This window comes from Cnephaeus nilssonii (genome assembly GCF_951640355.1).
Source record: "Cnephaeus nilssonii genome assembly, chromosome: 8".
Lineage (NCBI taxonomy): Eukaryota > Metazoa > Chordata > Mammalia > Chiroptera > Vespertilionidae > Cnephaeus > Cnephaeus nilssonii.
Window position 1 is genome coordinate 102,342,855 of NC_137079.1, and position 12,316 is coordinate 102,355,170.

Below are 12,316 nucleotides of genomic sequence, written 5' to 3' on the forward strand. Positions count from 1 at the left end.
AAATAGGTTGAGGAAAAACATTCCATGTAAACGTTTATTTGAAAGATCAACAGAGAGGACAGACGAGCCCGCTGGCGCCGCGGGCCTCTCTGGCTATCCGCCTCTAAACCCTCCGCACCCTGAAGGGCCGCCACACCACTGGTTTCTTTCCATCGCTCCACAGGCACAGGGGGCCGCTCGGACACAGCGCGAGCCGGCCCTTCACCTCCAGAGCCCGGAAGGTGCAGGCAACGGCCGCGCAGGCGCGCCCCCCGCGACGGCGCGCTCCGGGCGGAAGTGAAGTCGGAAGCCCCGGCGGCGCGGCGTGGGCGGGAGCGCGGGCTGTGGAGAAGCCGGCCAGGCGGCGGCGGCGCGGTCGGCGGAGACGGAGCTTCCAAGTTCAACCCACGCAACGAAGCGAAGCCTCCGCGCCGTTCGCCCCTTGAGGAGCCCCTGCGCCCAGCCGGTCCTCCGGAGCCAGGCCGCCACCGCCGCGCGGTGAGTGGGGGTGGGCTGTCGGGCCGGAAGTGCGGCTCTTTGTGCAGCCGCCCTGGGGCGGCACCAAGGTCGCGTCCGTCTCTCAGGCCCTTCCGGGCCCTGGAAGGGGCCCGCCGCCCTTCGTTCCGCAGGCCGGGCTGGGCGGTGTTAGGAGCGGGGTCCTGGGACCCAGAGCCTGGTAGGCGGAGGGGTGCGGGCGGGTGCGGCGTGGGCCTCGAGGGCTGCTGCCGAGGTGAAGGCTTGCACAGAAACGTTCTCTGGGTTCTTCACGGCCTGAGGTAGATCAGATCAGGACATTGGAAGAAAAATGGAGAAGCAGCGGGTTTTTGTTTCTCTAAGTTAGGTTCGGGTTCTTGTGATTTTGATAATCTCATATGTGTAATCTGTGCACTTTGTCTGTCCACGAAGTAAAAATTACTCTACTTGCCTGGCAGAAGCTCAGTGTTCGCCCTCCAGCTGGAAAGGCTTTTAATGTTTTGGCCAGAAAGGACATTTTGTGGCCCAGTCTGGCTTAACTTTGAAAAAGGTGCAGTTTTACAAATTGTCTACAAACAGGCTCTTTCTCCTTCATAGTGTATATAAGTGTGTACGAAATGGATTTTTTAATGTTTTATAATGTTTATAAAAATATTTTGGAGTGTTTTGGCATGCAAGAAAATTTTTTAGATGGAAAGGTTTGTCTGGTTCCCACTCCTTAAATTTTCAAGTCATCCTTGTGTTTGTAATTTCAGGTTACTTTCCCAAATATTTTATGAAACATTAGGTTAATAACTTTTGTTTTCGGCAATAATAGGAGCACATTTTTAAACGTTGGTAAGTATAAATGTAGTGGATTATTTTTGCATTTTAAGCCAAGAATTGAACAAGGCAAAGCTATTTTTTTTCTAATGTTGAAGCTACTGTGGTTCACATTGTGAAGATTGTAAGTTACGCGGCTTACAACGAGTGTTTGCATACCTTGCTTATGTTTAGCCCTTTCGTGAAACTAAGGCCTGGTAGAGGTCCCTGAGGGATTTAAGAGTTGGAGACAGCCTGCTTCCTTGGGTTCGGCTGGGTGCTTTTGGTGCAGTAGTTACTAGAAGTGCCCAGCACAGAGCGCCCCCTCTTCCTGCCCTCTGCTCTTCACAATAGTGGAAGGATGGGCTATGTGTGTAGGGCGAGTGCCTGACACTCATGAGACAGGAGGAAGCACCATCTGCTGCAATCAGGCCCTGCCCTCCTATCAGGCTCTCCTGTTATTTGTTAGGATTTTCAGTTATTCTGCTCTATAACTGCTTTTCACCTCATTTCTGTTTTAAAGTTAGACAGAATTGTAATGCCAGAATTATTTGAATTTTCAAACATTGGGACAATGAGTAGTGTAATGCCACAGAACTAGAGGATTAGAATTGAAAAAAAAAACACACGTAAGTCCCCTTAAAAATATGATTTTAACTTTTTATTGGTTGTGTAGCTTAAAGGGAAATTTTTGTGTTCCAAACTTGTCTTATATGAACAGCTTCTTTTCCTGGATCAGTTGGGAACAATTTAAAAAGGCAGTACATTTGTTCCACTCTATATCATTGAAATCTCTCCAGTTCTATGTGGAAATACATAAATTTCTCCCAATAGATTGCAAACCTTGATAGGGAAGGTAAAATTTGTGGAACTTTCTCCTATTATACACTCTTGATGATATACATCACTGAGAATTTCCGATGTTGATTGTATCTTGTATATTGGTGTCTCAGAAAGAATTTAAGCCCCTCAATATTAGTTTTGCTGATATGAAATACTAAGGTATAAGGCCTTTAACATTTTATAATTACTATTTTGTGGGGGAACTTTATTTAGGTCATACCATGTTTTGAAACTAGAGAAAGTCCAGTTATGGGGTTTAAATATACTTTTCCTCTGGTTATTATTGGATTTTCAAATCAAAGAGTTTGATGCCAGCTCTTTTAAAGATAAATTTGAGATTTTTCTTCTGATGCAGGTGTCAAATCACTCAGGAATTCTGACAGTTGAGTTATTCCAAATTGGGGGAAAAAACACACACATATATATATATGAGACCCTCTAGATCTAGCCTAGGAATTGGGATTTTTGGTCAATACCAATCAAATCGGACTGGGAAATTGTGAGTTTCTGAGTGGCCAGTGACACTAGAATCCCAGGCAGAGTAGTGATGGTGTTTTTTTTTCTTTATATTTTCATTATGAAAATTTAAAAAGTATAACAACAATACCAATATACATCCATGTATTCAACATCTTGATGGGACAATTATTAGCATTTTGTTATAGTTTCCCTTTTACTGAGAATATTTTTAATTACTATAGACATCATGTCATTTTTAGTCTTATGTGTGTTAGTATATATTTCTTTACAAAAAGGCCTTTATTAACCAAAATACTATTATCACACTTAACAAAATTAATAATTGTTTAATGTCATTTGATACCAGTTCATATTCAGTTGTGTCCCAAAATCTTTAAAATACCATTTTACAATATTTTCAATGTAAATCAGAATACAAACAAAATCCACCAATGGTCTTTATGTCTAAATTCATTTTAATCTAGAACTGCCCTTCCCACCCCTCCATCTTTTTCAGACCATTGACTTACTGAAGAAACTAGGTCATTTCTCCTCTAGAAAGCTCCACCTTTTGGGTTTTTCTGATTGCTTCATGGTATTGTTAGGCATATTCCTCCACTCCTGTCTTTTCCTATAAACCAGAAGTTATGTAATGGCTCCATTAGATTCAGATTTTAGTGTTTTTGTAGCAGTATACCTTAGATAATGCAGAGTAATGTCATAACATGAGGATGCACGTAACGTTAACTACTTTGACTTTTAGTCATGTTAAGATTGGTCAGTGGATTCAGCTTTCATATTCACTAAGCAGTAAATAGATGTATTTCATCAATTCTTAATTAGATTTTAAAATGTCTTAACATCGTATTTATTGCTATGAAAAGTCCTGTATTTACTATTGGATAGTTCTTTTGTTCAAGCACATTCCGAAGATATTTATGAGGCACCTCTGTATCAAGCATTGTGTAGGGAGACAGTGCTGAAGAAGGTATTTTCCCTGCTCTTGAGGCATAAAATATTGAGAGGAAATCTCTCTTTTTTATTTTTTTTTAATTGAGAGAGAGAGAGAAAGATCAAGGTCGGTTTACTGCTGAACATGGCCTGTCCTGGGTTTCGAACCTGCAAACTAGGTATGTTCCCTGAATGAGAATTGAACCTGAAATCAGATAACACTCCAACCAATTGAGCCACACTGGACAGGGAGGGAAACTCTCATTTGAACAAGTAACTTAAGGAGCTGTTTGATATTTGCTCATTGACCTTGTCTTTGTATTACCCTGTGTAAGCCATTTGTTGAATTGGAGAGTGAACTGCAACATTTCTTTCCTCAATTCTGTTACCATGTTTTCTTACCTATAATTTTTAATTCATTACAACTCTTTTTTTTTTTTAAATTGTTTAAAGTATTACAAATAGTAGTACCTATGTCTCCTTTTTTTCTGCATTGACCTTCCCTCGGCCTCCCCTACCCCCTGGCACATGCCCTCACCTCACCCCCCAAGTGACTTGCGTCCAATGGTTATGCTTATATGCATGCATACAAGTCCTTCGATTGATCTCTTACCTCCCCCACAACCCTCTGAAGCCTTTCCGCTGTAATTTGACAGTCTATTCCATGCTTCTCTGCCTCTGTATCTATCTTTTTGTTCATCCTAATATATAAAAACCCTGGGTCCATCATGACCGGAGGCTCCACCAACCAGAAGTCAGTCCTGCAGTCAGCGCTGGGTTGCCGTGGTGACCCAGCACTGACTGCTACAGCTGCAGGCACGGAGACCCAGCACTGACTGCTGAGGGGGCTGCGGATCAGGCCCAGAGAGAGGCCTGAGGAGAGAAGCAGGGTCTGATCCATAGCCTCTGTGGCAGCTGTTGATCAGCACTTGTCTCTCTCTTTCTCTCCGGAACTGGTCAGCAGCCATGCCTCCATTTCTCTCCAGGCCTCCACCGGGGATGCTGATCAGCCCTGCCTTTCCGATCAGGCCTCGTTGATAGGCCCAGAGACGCTGACTGGCATAGAAACCAACCCATCAACTGGGTCAACTGTGAGGAGCCAATGGCTGCGAGGAGGTGGAGCTTTTGACGCTGACTGGCATAGAAACTGACCAATCAGAACCAAATCTGGGTCAATTGTGAGGAGCCAAAGGCTGCCTAGGAGGTGGAACTTTTGACGCTAACTGGCATAGAAACTGACCAGTCAGAAACAAATTGGCTGGCAGAGGAGGGCTGATGGGGGCAAAATCAGGCCTGCATGGGAGGGCAGTTGGGTGCAAGATCAGGCCGGCAGGGGAGGGCAGTTGAGGGAAACCAGGCTAGCAGGGGACCAGGTCTGCAGGGGAGGGAAATTGGGGGTGGGGGTGGGGACAGGGCTCGCAGGGGAGGGCAGTTGGGGGAACCCAGACCAGCAGGGGCGGGCAGTTGGGGGCGACCAGGCCAGCATGGGAGGGCAGTTGGGGATGACTAGGCCAGCAGGGGAGGGCAGTTGGGGGCAATTGGGCCAGCAGGGGAGCAGTTAGGTGTTAATCAGGCCGGCAGGGGAGCAAATAGGGGGTAATCAGGCTGGCAGGAAGAAGCGATTAGGGGCAATCAGGCAGGCAGGCAGGCGAACGGTTGGGAGCCAGCAGTCCCAGATTGTGAGAGGGATGTCCAGCTGCTGGTTTATGCCTGATCCCCATGGCAGTCAGATATCTCCCGAGGGGTTCCAGATTGGAGAGGGTGCAGGATGGAATGAGGGACACCCTCTCCTTCCCCGCAGTGCACGAATTTCGTGCACTGGGCATCTTGTCAGGTTATAATGTTCTTTATTATCCATAAATGAGTGAGATCATGTGGTATTTTTCTTTCACAAACTGGCTTATTTCACTTAGCATAATGCTTTCCAGGTCCATCCATGCTGCTGCAAATGGTAAGAATTCCTTCTTTTTTATAGCAGCGTAGTATTCCATTGTGTAGATGTACCATAGTTTTCTGATCCACTCATCTGCTGATGGGCACTTAGGCTGTTTTCAAATCTTTGCTATTGTAAATTGTGCTGCTGTGAACATAGGGGTGCATATATCCTTTCTGATTGGTGTTTCTGGTTTCTTAGGATATATTCCTAGAAGAGGGAATACTAGTCAAATGGGAGTTCCATTTTTAGTTTTTTGAGGAAACTCCATACTGTCTTCCACAGTAGCTGCACCAGTCTGCATTCCCACCAGCAGTGCACGAGGGTTCCTTTTTCTCCACATCCTCGCCAGCAGTTGTCTTTGTTGATTTGTTGATGACAGCCATTCAGACAGGTGTGCGATAGTACCTCATTGTTGTTGTGATTTGCATCTCTCGTATCATTAGGGACTTTGAGCATGTTTTCATATGTCTCTTGGCTTTCTGAATGTCCTCTTTTGAAAAATGTCTATTTAGGTCCTTTGCCCATTTTTTAAAAATAAATCTTTATTGTTCAGATTATTACAGATGTTCCTGTTTATTTCCCCCATAGCTCCCCTCCACCTGATTACCCACCCCACTCCATGCCCTTACTGTCTTCATCCATAGGTGTAAGATTTTTGTCCAGTCTCTTCCCGCACTCCCCAAACCCCCTTCCCCCCGAGAACTGTCAGTTCACTCCCTTTCTATGCCCCTGATTCTATTATACTCATCACTTTATTCTGTTCATCAGATTTTTATTCACTTGATTTTTAGATTCACTTGTTGATAGGCATGTATTTGTTGTCCATAATTTTTATCTTTACCTTTTTCTTCTTCTTCCTCTTCTTAAAGAATACCCTTTCAGCATTTCATATAATACTGGTTTGGCGGTGATGAACTCCTTTAGCTTTTTCTTGTCTGTGAAGCTCTTTATCTGACCTTCATTTCTAAATGATAGCTTTGCTGGGTAGAGTAATCTTGGTTGTAGGTCCTGGCTGTTCATCACTTTGAATATTTCTTGCCACTCCCTTCTGACCTGCATAGTTTCTGTTGCGAAATCAGCTGACAGACGTATGGGTACTCCCTTGTTGGTAACTGTTTTTCTCCTGCTGCTTTCAAGATTCTCTCTTTGTCTTTTGCCCTTGGCATTTTAATTATGATGTGTCTTGGTGTGGTCCTCTTTGGATTCCTCTTGTTTGGGGTTCTGTGTGCTTCCTGGACTTGTAAGTCTATTTCTTTCACCAGGAAGGGAAACTTTTCTGTCATTATTTCTTCTAATAGGTTTTCTATATTTTGCTCTCTCTCTTATTCTGGCACCCCAATAATTCTAACGTTGGTACGCTTGAAGTTGTCCCAGAGGCTCCTTACACTATCTTCATATTTTTGGATTCTTTTTTCTTTTTGTTTTTCTGGTGGGTGTTTTTGTTTCCTCATATTTCAAATGTTTGGTTTGATTTTTGGGGTCCTTTGGCCTACTGTTGAATTTCTGTATATTCTTTATTTCAGACAGTGTATGCTTAATTTCTAACTGGTCCTTTTCCATTTTTAGGCATTCTCATTAAGATCCTTGAAGGTCTCACTAAGTTCCTCAGAGGTTTTTAGAATTTTCTTGAGTAACCTTATAAATGTGGTTTTGAACTCTATGTCTAGTAGTTTACTTTCCTCCATTTCTTTCATTCATGACATGTTTCTATGTCTCCACATTTTGGCTACTTCCCTGTGTTGATGGGATGGTTTTCTTTGGTAGGTGACCTATAGGGCCCAGTGGTTCAGCCTCACCTATCACCTGAGGTGGACACTCTTGGTGCACCCATTTGTGGGCTGAGTGCAAAGTCTTGGTGTAGTTAAGCCTTGATTGCTATGGTACACTGGGAGGAATTGACCTCCAGGCCAATTGGCTGCGAGGACCCGCTGTGTCTATAATGGAAGAACTTCTGTGGTGCAGACACCCTTATGGAGCAGGACTTGTTTCAGTGGGGCTTTGGTGTTCACTGAGTGTGCCTCTTGAATGTGTCACTTACGGATGTGAGGAGTTGAAATCTGGTGTCGTCTCACACTGACCACTAGGTACACTGTCTCTGGATCTCCAAGGAGGTGCAGGTCAGCTACTGTCTGAGGCCACCCAGCAGGAGCTACAGTGAGATCTGCAGATTTCTCCTCTTTGCTTGAGGTTTCGAGGTTTTGGAACTGTATGACCAGAGCTACAGTTTGTTAGGTTAAGCTGCGATAGGTCAGGCCATTTATATGCAAAAGCTGCTGCGCAGAGCTTGGGTGGGTTTGTAAATTGTGCGGGGTGGGGTCTCAGGGAATCACTAAGCTAGGGCTTGGCAAACAGCGATGGCTGCCAGTCATCTGTCTCTGTGTCTCAGAGTTTCTGCTTCCCCGCGCCCCGCGCCCCAGCGCAGTAAACAATGATTCCTGCGTGTACCTCTATAAGAAAGCCACCCTCACTTTCCGACCCGATGGCAGACAGTCCACCTTCTCCCCGTAGGCGTCTGGGTCCCCAGAGTCTTGCTGGAAACTGGAGTTCAGAGTAATCGGGAGCTTGTGTCTCCCTTCGGGTTGAAAAAAACAGTGCACCCAGTTGCCAGCCTCCAACCCGATTCATGCGCCTCCGTACCTCAGCTCTTCCGCGCTTGTGCACGTCTCAATGCTCTTTTCTCTTTTCTTCTAGTTGTAGAACTTCTGCTCATCCGGTTTTCCCGTGGTTCTGGCTGATAGACTTTTTTTCTTTTAGTTGTAGTTTTGGTGTGGTTGTGAGAGGCAGCACGTACAGGTGTTGACCTTATGCCGCCATCTTGGTTTCCTCCTTTTGCCTATTTTTTGATTGGGTTGTTTATCTTCCTTTTGTTAAGTTGTATGAATTCTCTGTAAATGTTGGATATTAAACCCTTATCAGAGATAACATTGCCAAATATGTTCTCCCATGTAGTGGGCTTTCTTGCTGTTTTTTTTTTTGATGGTTTCTTTTGCTGTGCAGAAGCTTTTTATTTTGATGTAGTCCCACTTGTTTATTTCCTCCTTAGTCTCTCTTGCCCTAGGATCTGTGTCTGTAAAGATATTGCTACAACATATGTCTGCAATTTTGCTGCCTATGGAGTCTTGTAGGATTTGTACGGTTTTTCGTCTTACATTCAAGTCCTTTAGCCATTTTGAGTTTGATTTTGTGTATGGTGTAAGTTGGTGAACTAGTTTCATTTTATTGCCTGTATCTGACCAAATTTCCCAGCACCATTTATTAAAACGACTGTGCTGACTCCATTTTATGCTCTTGACTCCTTTGTAAAATATTAATTGAGTATAATGGCTTTGTTCAATTTCTTGTTTCTCTATTCTCTTCCATTAGTCTATATGTCTGTTCTTGTGTGAGTACGAGGCAGTTTTGAGAACCCTGGCTTGGTAATATAGCTTGATGTCTGGTATTGTGATCTCTCCAACTTTGTTTTTCTTTCTCAGGATAGCTGTAGCTATCCGGGGTCTTTTTTTATTCCAGATGAATTTTTGGAGAGTTTGTTCTAGATCTTTGAAATATGCCATTGGTATTTTAATATGTATTGCATTGAATCTATAGATTGCTTTAGGTAGTATGTATAGTTTAATGATGTTGATTCTACCAATCTATGAACATGGTATGTTTTTCCATTTGTTTATGTCTTCCTCTATTTCTTTTTTCAATGTCCTATAGTTTTCCGAGTACAGGTCTTTTATGTCCTTAGTTAAGTTTATTCCTAGGTATCATAAATTTTTTTGGTGTAATGGTAAATGGGATTGTTTTTTCCATTTCTCTTTCTGTGAGTTTATGATTGTTGTATAAAAAGGCCATAGATTTCTGGGTGTTAATTTTGTATCCTGCTACATTGTCAAATTCATTTATTAGGTCTAGTAGTTTTTTGATGGAGTCTTTAGGGTTTTCTATGTATAGTGTCATGTCATCTGCGAATAAGGAGAGTTTTACTTCTTCTTTTCCAATTTGGATGCCTTTTATTTCTTCTTCTTGTCTGATTGCTATGGCTAGTACTTCTAGTACTGTGTCAAACAGGAGTGGTGAAAGTGGACATCCTTGTGTTGTTTCTGTTGTTAGGCAAAATGGGTTTATTTTTTGCCCATTAAGTATGATGTTGGCTGTAGGTTTGTCATATAGTACTTTTATTATGTTGAGGTATGACCCCTCTATTCCAACTTTGCTAAGAGTTTTTATCAAGAAAGGGTGTTGGATTTTGTCATATGCTTTTTCTGCATGAATTGATATGATTATGTGATTTTTGTCTCTCAATTTATGTGATGTGTCACATTTATTGATTTGTGGATATTGTACCATCCTTGCATCCTGGAATAAATCCCATTTGGTCATGGTGTATGATCTTTCTAATGTACTGCTGGATCTGATTTGCTAGAATTTTGTTGAGGATTTTAGCATCTATGTTTATCAAGCATATTGGCCTGTAGTTCTCTTTCTTCGTGGTGTCTTTATCTGGTTTTGGGATTATGGTAATGCTGGCTTCATAGAAAGAGCTTGGAAGTGTGCCTTCCTCTTGAATTTTTTTGAAAAGTCTGTGGAGGATAGACTGTCTCTGTGTCTCAGAGTTTCTGCTTCCCCGCGCCCCGCACCCCAGCGCAGTAAACAGTCTGTGCACAGCAAAAGAAACCATAAAAAAAAAAACAGCAAGAAATTCATCTGGAATAAAAAAAGACCCCGGATAGGTTTCAGTTCTTCTTTGAATGCTTGGTAGAACTTCCCTGTAAAGCCCTCTGGACCAGGGCTTTTGTTTGCTATAAGATTTTTGATCGCCGTTTCAATTTCTTCGGTAGTTATAGGCCTATTCAGGTTTTTTTTATTCTTCTTGGTTTAGTTTTGGGAGCTTGTAGTTTTCTAAGAATATGTCCATTTCATCTAGTTTGTCCATGTTGTTGGAGTAGTGTTGTTCATAGTATTTTTTCATAATCGTTTGTGTTTCTGTGGGATCGGTTGTTACTTCACCTCTTTCATTTCTGATTTTGTTTATTTGGGTCCTCTCTCTTAGCTTCTTGGTGAGCCTGGCTAGAGGTTCATCAATCTTGTTTATCCTTTCAAGATAAACTCTTTGCTTTGTTGATCTTTTGTATTGTTTTTCTGTGTCTATGTTGTTTATCTCTGCTCTGATCTTTATTATTTCCTTCCTTCTGCTTATGCTGGGCTTTTCTTTTTGCTCTCCTTCTAACTCTTTGAGTTGTATGGTTAGATAATTTATTACCATTTTTTGTTTTTTTGAGTTAGGCCTGTACAGCTATGAACTTCCCTCTCAGGACTGCTTTTACTGTGTCCCATAGATTGTGGATTGCTGTGTTTTCATTGTCGTTTGTTGCCATGATGCTTTTTATTTCTTCTTTGATATCATTGGTAACCTATTCATTGTTTAATAACATGCCATTTTGCCTCCAGGTGTTTGATTTTTTAAGTTGTTTTTATTGTATTTGATTTCTAGTTTTATGCCATTGTGATCTGAGAAGATGCTTGATATGATTTCAATCTTCTTGAATTTGTAATGACTTTTCCAGTGTCCCACTATATGGTCTATCTTTGAAAATGACCCGTGTGCACTTGAGAAGAATGTATATTCTGTGGCTTTGGGTGAAATATTCTGAAGATGGCAATTAATTCCATTTGAACTAGTGAGTCATTTAGGATTGATGTTTCTTTGCTGATTTTTTGTTTAGAGGATTTTCCAGTGGTATTAGTGGGATATTATAGTCCACTACTATGATTGTATTGCTGTCAGTCTCTCCCTTGATATCCTCCAGACGTTTTTTTATGCATTTGGGTGCTCTTGTATTGGGTGCGTATATGTTTATCAGAGTTATATCTTCTTGTTGAATTGCTTTCTTTAGTATTATGAAGTGGCCTTCCTTATCTCTTGTTATGTCCTTCACTTTAAGATCTAATTTGTCAGATATAAGTATTGCTACCCCAGCTTTTTTTTCATTTCCATTTGCCTGAAAAACCTTTTTCCATCCCTTCACCCTCAGTCTGTGTGCGTCTTTTTTTCTGAGGTGGACTTCCTGTAGACAGCAGATATATGGGTCATGCTTTCTTATCCACTCAGCTACCCTGTGTCTTTTGATTGGGGCACTCAATCCATTTACATTTAAAGTTATTATTGACTAGAAGCCCGGTGCACGAAATTCGTGCACGGGGACGGGGGGTTGTCCCTCAGCCCAGCCTGTACTCTCTCCAATATGGGACCCCTCAAGGGATGTCCGACTGCCCGTTGGACAGTCGGACATCCCTCTCACAATCCAGGACTGCTGGCTCCCAACTGCTTGCCTGCCTGCCTTCCTGATTGCCCCTAACCGCTTCTGCCTGCCAGCCTGATCACCCCCTAACCACTCCGCTGCCAGCCTGGTTGATGCTTAACTGCTCCCCTGCCAGCCTGTTTGCCCCCAACTTCCCTCCTCTGCTGGTCTGGTCACCCCTAACTGCCCTCTACTGCAGGGTTGATCACCTCCAACTGCCCTCCCTTGCAAGCCTGGTCCCTCTCAACTGCCCTCCCTTGCAGGCCGGGTGCCTCCCAACTGCCCGCTCCTGCTGGCCATCTTGTGGTGGCCATCTTGTGTCCACATGGGGGCAGGATCTTTGACCACATGGGGGCAGCTATATTGTGTGTTGAGGTGATGACCAATCTGTATATTACTCTTTTATTAGATAGGATAGAGGCCTGGTGCACGGGTGGGGGCCAGCTGGTTTGCCCTGAAGGGTGTCACAGATAAGGGTGGGGGTTCCCTTGGGGTGTGGAGCGGCCTGAGCGAGGGGCCTGTGGTGGTGTGCAGCCGGCCACGCCTCCTGGCAACCCAAGGGGAGGCCCTGGTATCTGGAATTTAT

The 12,316-nt window shown here is 43.2% G+C and overlaps 1 protein-coding gene across 10 annotated transcripts in view; it reads left to right on the forward strand.

The window, feature by feature from the left end:
• The first annotated feature begins 277 nt into the window (after nucleotides 1-277).
• The window catches only part of FAM168B (family with sequence similarity 168 member B), a 153,280-nt gene continuing 141,241 nt past the window's right edge, over nucleotides 278-12,316 (forward strand). For 2 of the 10 annotated variants that reach the window (XM_079778771.1, XM_079778776.1), the window contains exon 1: nucleotides 278-477. Coding sequence is in view for 2 of the 10 variants with exons in the window: in XM_079778769.1 (XP_079634895.1) it covers nucleotides 949-1,003 (55 nt within the window). In the remaining 8 variants the exon portion in view is untranslated. Of the gene's footprint in view, nucleotides 478-558; nucleotides 656-735; nucleotides 756-787; nucleotides 1,004-12,316 lie in introns of those variants that run through there. The other 8 variants (XR_013813859.1, XM_079778775.1, XM_079778772.1 and 5 more) reach the window with 7 other exon arrangements.